The sequence below is a fragment of the Lipotes vexillifer genome, unplaced genomic scaffold, assembly GCF_000442215.2.
Source record: "Lipotes vexillifer unplaced genomic scaffold, Lipotes_vexillifer_v1.1 scaffold481, whole genome shotgun sequence".
NCBI lineage: Eukaryota > Metazoa > Chordata > Mammalia > Artiodactyla > Lipotidae > Lipotes > Lipotes vexillifer.
In genome coordinates, this window is record NW_006789873.1 from 770,476 (window position 1) to 780,378 (window position 9,903).

General features: G+C 41.8%; 1 protein-coding gene across 1 annotated transcript in view; it reads right to left on the minus strand.

Annotated features, from left to right (window-relative positions):
* The window catches only part of GPC4 (glypican 4), a 107,960-nt gene that overhangs the window by 18,554 nt on the left and 79,503 nt on the right, over window positions 1–9,903 (minus strand). Inside the window, exon 3 of the mRNA XM_007462874.1 lies at window positions 2,564–2,955. Within this exon, the coding sequence (XP_007462936.1) occupies window positions 2,564–2,955 (392 nt within the window). The remainder of the gene's footprint in view (window positions 1–2,563; window positions 2,956–9,903) is intronic.

The following is a 9,903-nucleotide window of genomic DNA, read 5'->3' on the forward strand; positions in this document are numbered from 1 at the left end:
CTGCCAATGCAGGGGACATGGGTTCGATCCCTGGTCTGGGAAGATCCCACATGCTGCGGAGCAACTAAGCCCGTGTGCTACAACTATTGAGCCTGTGCTCTAGAGCCCACAAGCCACAACTACTGAAGCCTGTGCACCTAGAGCATGTTCTCCGCAACAAAGAAGCCACCGCAATGAGAAGCCCGCGCACTGCAACGAAGAGTAGCCCCCGCTCGCCGCAACTAGAGAAAGCCCGCGCGCAGCAGCGAAGACCCAATGCAACTCCCCCGCCCCCGTCACCAAAAAAAGAAAAAGAAAACCACAACAGCACCTTTCTGCCTACTCAGCTTAGGATAAATGCGAGGAATTGCTGAAGGAGGGCAGATGTGTTAGGGGAACTACAATGTAATTAACTTTGATCTGGATTAACTGTGCATTGTTTAGGGACTCTTGACACGAGCATCTCCAAGATTAATAATGGTTGCAGAGGTGGGGGCAGCAGTTTAAGATTCAGACTATTCCTTTAATTATACCCATCATCTCCCTACTTGCTCCCACCCACCCCTCATATGCCCCAACAATTTTTTATTTTTTTTGCAATTTATGATGAAAATATCAGGAGGAAAAGGAGTGAACAAAAACGTACTGTAATGAATTGTTTCCTGATGGCTTATGGCTGGGAAATGGGAACACACACACACACAACTGTAACAATGGAATGCAACCAACAAACTAATACTAACATCTCCCTGTGCTAACATGAGACAGCCAATAAGCACCTAATTTTTAAAATACACGATTCTTTATCTTCACTCTGGTAAATGTAAGGTTCCTCACTAGGGGGACCATGAATCCTGGTCTGCCCATGTTATCTGGGTATAATTGTTTTTAAGCACCTCCTGGTTGGGACAGTAAATTATATGGCTACCCTAAATCTGAATGAACTCTCTAAGAAGCCACTGGATTTATGTTTTACTGTTAGTATCACTGTCTAGTTTGTATTTTGACCAGTCCTCCAGTCCTCAAAACAACCAAATGGGCTAAAATGTGGCTTTTCCTTTGAGGGCCTAAAGGTAACAGCACTAAGATCAGTCCTGCAAAGATAACTTTGCTCCAGAATATTCTAGGGGCTTCCCTGGTGGCGCAGTGGTTGAGAGTCCGCCTGCCGATGCAGGGAACGCGGGTTCGTGCCCCGGTCCGGGAAGATCCCACATGCCGCGGAGCACCTGGGCCCGTGAGCCATGGCCGCCGGGCCTGCGCGTCCGGAGCCTGTGCTCCGCAGCGGGAGAGGCCACAACAGTGAGAGGCCCGCATACCGCAAATGCCGTGGAGCGGCTGGGCCCGTGGGCCATGGCCGCTGGGCCTGCTCGTCCGGGGCCTGTGCTCCGCAATGGGAGAGGCCACAACAGTGAGAGGCCCCCAAACCCCAAAAAAAAAAAAAAAAAAAAAAAGTATGTTCAGAATATTCTATTTCTTCACTGGCCTTGAGTCACAGAGGGTAGAGGTGGAAAGGCCTTCAAAAGGTTTTCAAATTTCATCTTTTTTGGGGGGTGGGGGGAGTGAAGGGGACATAGAATCTTTTCCCCCTTGAAATCATGTTCAAAACCCTACTACCTACAACTGAGGAAAGCAAAGCTTCCCTGGTGCAGCCAGGAGATAAAGGCACAGATGCAGAGTCTCGTCCACTAGAAGGACCCTGTGTCTCCCTTATCTCTCCTCAAGGAGGCCCCTGAGGTACCGCCTTAGCTGGCTCCAAAGAACAGTCTGAAAAATACTGGTCTGGTCCAATTCCTCTAATTTACAAATGAGGAAAATGTGGCTCATTTCATTTGCTTTTTCCTGCTAGTACAATTCCATTCTCTTTTCTGGTAATTCTATAAACAAAGCCATTAAGTCAAGAGCAGGTGGTCCACATTAATTGTCATAGAAAGGTCTGTCTTCTAAAGGGCTCTGAGTATACCTTATAACAAGGAAACATGTAGTAATGGATGTGAAATTCTTTTCTAGACTGTAACTAGCAGGCTCAAACATAGTCACTCAAAACAACCAAATGTGGAGTCTATCTGTATATGTTTCTTTCTCTGAAGGAGAAGCAGAATAAGAGCTGAAAAGAATATGGAGGTATTAAATCCATTTTCTGAAAGTTTTTTTTTCTTTTTTTGGCCTCACGGCATGTGGGATCTTAGTTCCAGGACCAGGAATCAAACCCTCACCCCCTGCAGTGGAAGCATGGAGTCTTAACCACTGGATGGCCAGGGCAGTCCCTAAATCCACTTAAAAAATTAAGGTTCCAAAGTGAACACGTATCCTGCTTCTAAGAATAGCTACCAAAGAAACCACAGGAAAGAATGATGTTGATACGTGAAGATGTTCATCGCTGTATTGTTTATAGCCACATGATGCACATGTATCAGGACGAAGTGTAGGAGAGAAGAGGGGAGAGAAAGATGAGAAAAGAACAGAAGAAAAAGACGATTGCTATGGAGACGATGGAATTCTACTGACTTATTTTTCCACATCTCTCAAACTTTCTTCTAATGTGAAACAAAAGAAGACAATAACACAGAATGCAAACAGCGCTTACCACTGAGACTTTGCTCACTACATCTCTTGCAACTGCTAAGCCCTGAGCAAAAGTGCGGGCTGCTACAAATGCACGAGTGACCTGGAGCTTCAGTTTCCGAGGGACATCTCCAAAGGGCTTCAGCTGCTCCGTGTACTTGCTCACGCACTCCAGATAGTCGTCTGTGAAGTGGTACTGGGAGTTCACCAGGCGGAACATCCGCTCCAGGAGGCGGGCCCAGAAGTCATTCAGCATTTCTTCCAGGTTCACACTTCCCGCCACATAGTAGCGCTTCAACTCTTCGAAGAGATCTTTAAATAGCTCGGAATTTTGCATGTACAAGTGACCATATGTCTTCACAAACATGTCATTCAGGGATTTCTCCGCATTTTCAAGTAGTTCTTTGAAGAATTCTAAAACCAAAACCAAAACAGAAAGGAAAAAAGAAAGAGTTCTCAGTAATTCAATAACAGAGTGCTTGCTTTTCAGGTAAATCTGAAAACTGGAAAAAAAAATCCTGAAATTCAATTGGAAAACATGCTTGTATATAAGGTGGCTTTCTTTGGGGGGATTTGGCATCTCTGATCGTTTGTCAATGAAAGGAAACCTATGTCACAAAGTCACGTGTGTCTATGTCTAAGAGAGGGAATAAAATGAAACTTTAAACGGACAACTTCTCAGGACTCCCTCCCTCCCTCCTTTTTCTCATTTAGTCACAAGGTAAATAAAGAACTGGATAAAAATGGATACATAAAGTCTAAAACTTGAGGTCTCCCAGAACTTCTTACTATAAGAATCTAAACCAAAGTGGATAATGCCTCCTCATTGTAACCTGACACCAGGACAGGTGTTTTCAAGACATGCTGTTTACTTAGACATGATTATTTTTTCCTTTTCTCCTCATTACACCTACATGATATATAAGAAAACTGCCTGGGAAATGCTTGAGGCCAAGAAACAGAATGAAACACCACACATAAGCAGGAAAAGAACTTCTCAGGTGTTCCCTGTGACATTAGTATAAACTGGGATATCCAAGGTGACCTCGGGTTGCTAAAGGATTCATACAGTAAAACCATGAGATTAAGATAACACGGAAAAATAACTGGGAAAAAAAAAGAATACCTGTGTTTTTCGGGTTTTTTTTCAGATTTACTTTTTGGGCACCGCATACCCACACAGCCTAAATGTTTAAGACTTTTAATCTCTTAAATACAAATGTCAAATGAATTTCTCCTGAACCTTTTCTCAGGAAGTTCCCTGAAGAGACGAGCTAACAGTCTATCTGCAACATTAATCATTCTTAAAGACTCTATATGTCTGGTATAAAAATAAACACCTCATGGTATCAAGTTTATAAGCAGGAAATGTAATAAATACCAAAGCAAAATATAAGGACCACATCAAGAAAGAAGCTGCCTCCAAGTGAACATGGAACAGGAAGGAAAATAAGACAACTCCTTCAAAGCCAGAAGAACATTAAGTGATCTTCTCAAAATGCAACAGTGCTACAAAACCATTCTCTACCGTTTGCCTTTTATTTCCTGGGCTTTCTTCAGCGAGAGAAAGGGAAATCCCCATTACAACTGCACAGCCTGGCATTTTTACCAAAGTTCTCTCCCTGGAAGGAGGCCAGAAAGTACGTAAGGAGCTAGGGGAATGATAGAGTTACTCAAATCAGGTAGCCGAGAAGGCCTCTGATTCTCTCCAAACCCCAAGTGGTTCTCGAGTGTGCTTCCATGGGCACACACCATCACCACTGGGACACAAGTTCTTGGACCCCACCTTAAACCTACTGGATCAGAAACTCTGCAGGGTGGGACCCAGCCATCTGGCGCTCTGCTATACCCCAAAGTTTGAGAAGCAAGACTCTAGTCAATGAAACTTCTCCCATTTTGCCTCTCACTAGCAATCAGCACCAACCTGGGAACTGTGCTGAACGTGAAGCATTCAGGGTAAGGGTAATGTTTTAATTAGAGGAAAATACATTTCCAATAAATTGGGTTTAAAATTTTTTTTTGTTGCATTCTTGGGTGTCATTTCTTAAAGAGGTTTTGGGGATGAATTTTCTTGTGTGGAAGTATCTCTCAACTAAGAGTCGAGATGCAGGCAGCACTTTTCCTAGACTTCAAAGTTGTGGAATCTTAGGGTGAGAAAAGACCTTAAATGTCATCTGGTCCACTTCCCGTACCGTCTTTGAATCACTAGCGTCCTTGCCAAGTGGTGCTGGCTTTCACATACTGGAAAAATAAAGCCTGGTTATTGAGATCGGTATGGAAGCCTTGTGTCAATCCAGTGCTACTAATATTTCACCATCCAAAAGAGCGCATTCCAAAGGCAACCATAGGTCCTTCCTTAGATTGGATTTTTACTATATTGCTCATAAAATTGGCACACATCATTTAGTGTAGAAACAGGATGTTGAGAATTATTTGACTTGTGCTTTCACTGACTCATTAAATAAGTAATTCTGAATACTCACTTGCATTTCTAATGAATGCTGGTTTTAAGGGTTGGGGCAGAGTGGCATGTCGAGCTCCCTCTTAACTGAAAAACACTATGAAATGTCACTATTTTTTTTAGGCTTAAAAGTGTTCCAGGTCAAAGAAACGCTAAGACACTGAACATTTTATGGAAAAAAGAAAACATTCTTAGAGATCCTCATTCAGGTCAACAGCCTATGGGTCGGTGTAGTTATATATAATATAGCTACTTCAAAGTACAAGAGCCACGATCCAACGAAGAACAGGACTGATTTGAACCCAGCATGCCCTCTGTCCAATATCACAATGGACCTTACTTTATTTCCTGGGACTCAAATTCTGCTAGGAAGGTTGTGTGCGTGTGTGTGATGTTTGCTTCTATTTTCAGAGTTTAGTTTGGTGCTGTATACATATTAAACTCTAATTCATTTAATCATTGAGAAAATTGATTTCCTTTCCTTCACATTTTAAAAGACTCTTTAGTGTGGCCGTATAAGTTGCAAATGTAATTCCACTGAGTGGATTAGATATAGAAATTCTACAAAACTGATATAAGGAGTTAAAATCTGCTAATTTGGTCTCTCCAAATAGCTATGTAATTGGACAAGTATGTACTAAGTGGCTGGTATGGGCTCAAATCAAAGCACACAGCTTTGCCATGCATTTTGACCTTCCTGCCCAAACAGACTGTAATGAAAATTTCTAGAAAGATGAATTTTCTCCATCCAATTCACCTTTACTATACCTGCCACATTCCACGCATGGTTTTACAGAGGCACAGGAGACTTTTAAACCATCTATAAAATCCTTAATCCTTCATTTCATACAGCAAGTTTGGTTTTTTTTTTTAATATTCATCTATTTCACGTGCAAGGTCAACAGAACAAAAGTCAAGCGAACCAAAAGACCCAAACTCGTTTCTCCTTAGACGTGTTCTTACTGGCCCTGGTAAATGGGACTATTCTACCTATGCTTTTTGTCTCAAAGAGATCTTTTAAGGATGGCAGACATAATTTAAATTCTAAAATCCATACCAATTAGGTACAATATCAATCAAAGCATAATAATTTGCTGTAAGAAGAAAGGGGGGAAAAAACTTTTACATCTATTTATCCTATCAAACTAGCTGCTCTCATATGTTCTTGTAGATTCCTTAACCTCCCCACCTCCCCACCTTTCTTCCCACATTTCCTTCTACAATGGGGGATAGAACACAAATTAGATATTCAGGACCTGGTCCCCAGCCACCAAGAGCAATTTCATTCATCGCTGCAAAGCTCATCTCCACTTTTCCCCCCATTATTTAGAACTCAGAATCAGATCTTAACTGCTGAAGAAAAACTGTGCAGGTCTGAGACAACTAGCAATCATCCCACTGTAAACATTATGCCTGGAGCCAATTATAAGACACTTGGTGGCTAAGAGAGAACCAGCCAGGACCAGTGTAAACCAGAGTTCCACCAGGATCAGAAGCTGACTTAACTGGAATTCAGACCTCCCTTGCAGCAACTGCTTGTATTCATGAAAACTGCTGCCCAGAGAGTCTGAAAGAAGAGAGAGGAGACAGTTTATAAGCATTTTAAATATGGTGTCTGCGAGCAGGGTTTATTTCTCCTTCAATTTTCAGTTTGGGGGCTTAAGGATTTACGTTCCAAGGATGAAGCAACTGCTACACCTAGGGCTCATGAATGACCACAACATAGGAATGGAAATACACACTTTAATGTGCTAGTATCTAAAGCAGCATGACACAGTAGGAAAAGCATGGGCCCTCTTCTCATTTATGAGCTGTGTGACCTTGACGGGACAGAAGATCTAAACTCTCTGAGCCTCTGTTGCTTCTTCTTCCATAAAATGGGGCTATTACTGCTCACCTCATATGGATAATGGCTAGAACACAATAGCTGCTCAATGAATGGACACTATTCATAATATGAGAAATAATGTTACTGTCACCTTCTGAGTTTCTTTATATCTACAATTATTGAAAAAGAAAAAAAAAAACCTTTCAAGGCTGGTTTTTATCTTTCTTGGCAGAGTCAAATATTATCCATCTGGGGGGAATATAAATTTAGCCAAAGCTGCTGGAGAATGGTTAAGAAGACCCAAGGCCTTATAAAACTGGGAACAATTCAGCCAAAGGAAATGCTTAATGGCTCTAGCTTCCAATTCTGTGAAACGTCCCAGACATCTACGAGGGTGGAGCAACTCCTGAGCGAAAAACACGGGATGAAGAAATCCAGGGAAGAGATTTTACATGATATTACAACACAGAGTATCATACACAGCACGCGTACATACAAAAAGATCGAGGCAAAGAATCAGGGAAAGGAAAATTGAGAATTAAGTGGCAGGTCAATGCCCCACCCTCCCCATGTATATTTCATCTGCATCCTACCAGAAGCACCTCAATGCAAGGGTTGAGCTAGGAGACTGGGAGATTGGGAGTGTTTTCCGGCTCTAACATCTGATTATTCTTAATGTCAGTAGTACCAATTTAACATGGGAAAAACTACTAGAGAGAAAAGGCAAAACCTTTCCATATAAAAGTTTTCTATGTAAGTATCCTTTTTTTTTACAAAAAGAAGAACATTACGTACTTCTGGAACTTCTATCCCCCACCACCTGTCTTGCATCAAATAAACATTCAAAATTCTTGAAACAGGTCAAAAGACCCTCAGTTCTGCTATTAAATGCCATTAGCTACTACTTTATAAACGATCGACTGGCTGTTGATTAATGTGCTAGAATGCATTCTAGAATTAACCTGTGATCTGAAGAGAATGGAAGCCCTTTCTATTCAATCCATTTGCTTGGTGCTATAAATTACCCCCTTGTATTTATATTATTAGGAAGCTGTCTTTTACATATAAGGATTAATTTCCTCTTTAATGTAAAGGCTGTATTTCACAGGCCTGGTGTGGCGTGCAAACAGTAAGTTACCACATCCACAAAATTCCTAAGAAAGAAGTCTCCTGGTACATGCTACAAATCATACTTCTCACACTGTTAAGAAAACTCAGAGTTATAGCCATCCATCCCTTCACCCAAGATCAAGTACTTGATGAAAAACAGCTAACATAAGCACCTACAAATGGAAGGGGGGGGGAGGAAATTAAGTAAGCATTTTACTGACTGAAACCAAAGACTATCTCCTCCTCTGTCTTGCTTTTTTGGTCAAGTCTGTGTTCAGTTTCTAACAGGCACTTTCCTCAGGAGTGCCTGCTAGGGAGGGCACGGTGTACTAAAAGGACGGGTACTTGACTAACAATCAACAGCTGTAGCCCAACAATGGTCCTCTCCTAGGAGAAGGCCGTTGCCAGCTGAGGCCCTTATTAGGGGCTGTTAGCATATGAAAGGGGGCTGGGGGACCCTGCCACTGTAGGAGGAGCCCTTTCTTCCCAAGGTTACTTTTAGTAGTTAATGCATTTTGAATGCTAATTCTCTCTCCGGGCTAACTTGGCCAGGGACACACAGTCAGTACGGTAAGGTCCCTTCCCCTGGACCACATTCCATTTCTAGCAATGGTACTCCCAGCACCAGCTAGCTCTCTTTAGCACAGCCGGATTCCTTCTCACTGAGAAGGGCCCATGAGGGCATGTTTAAGAAAGCTCTGAGGGGACTTTCCTGGTGGTCTAGTGGTTCAGACTCCACGCTTCCGCCTCAGGGGGCATGGGTTCTATCCCAGATCTGGGAACTAAGATCCCACATGCTGCGTGGTCAGCCAAAAAACAGAAGAAGAGAAGAATGCTCCAAGGCTGAAGCAGTGTTCCAAGTGCTTCATATGCTAACCTCCACGTGGACCTATTATATGGCCTCATACACAAACCTCACAATACAGTCTATCTGCTCATGATCTAATATCAAGAGAAAAATCAGGACGCAAAATAGCGCAATCGGCTATGATTCCGATTTGTATGTATGTATATACATTGTCTACCTGACCAAAAAAAGATGACGTGCATACAGTGGTGTTGGATGGGTGTTCAGGAATCGGCGTGATTTTTTTCAATGTTTCTCAATTTAGTTCACCCCAATTTTGCAGCGACACATATGAAAAGTAATCTAATAGGAAAAGTAATCTATCTCATGCTTTCAAAACTGACTAATTTCCCTTTATTCTATTCAACCGACTTAAATGCTGGAGGCTTCGACGCATTTTTTTCTACTTCGTCCAAACTGTCTACAGTGAGCACTGTAATACTGAAGAAAAAAAAAACCAAAAAACCAAACATGGCAAAACACCACCAAAGCAGTTTACATTTTTCGTTTCAAAATACTGTTTTTTCCTATAAAGTATTCCTTTCAAATTGCAGCAATTTGAAAAATATGGCAAGGTATGAAGAAAACAAAAATTCCCATAATCCCACCATTAAGAGAACAACAATGGTTTATTGAATTTCTTTCCTGCTTTTTCTATGAAGGTATGTACTGTCACATGGTTGAGGTCATACTGTATTTATACCCTGTTCTCATGTAACACTGTATGGTTAGCAGTTCCGATGTGATTAAAAAGCCTTCAGAAACATCAGTTTTAACAACTGCATACTATGACACCATACAAACAGATCATAATGTAATCATTATGGGACATTTAGGATAATTTCCTATTTTTCATTATTACAAGTAATACTGTGATGAACATTCTTGTACATAAATCTGTACGCAGATCTTTCTTTCCTTGAGATCAAAACCTAGAAGTACAGTGATTGAGTCAAAGGGTATGAATGAAGCTATTAGAAACCTCTGATACACTGCCAAACTGACCTCCGGAAAAGGTATGCCCATGTAGCATTCCCTGCTCCAGTCTTCTGTATTATGAAGAGCTTCAGATTCTTGAGGGAATGGGGGGAGGGAAGGGGGAGGGGAGGGAGAGAG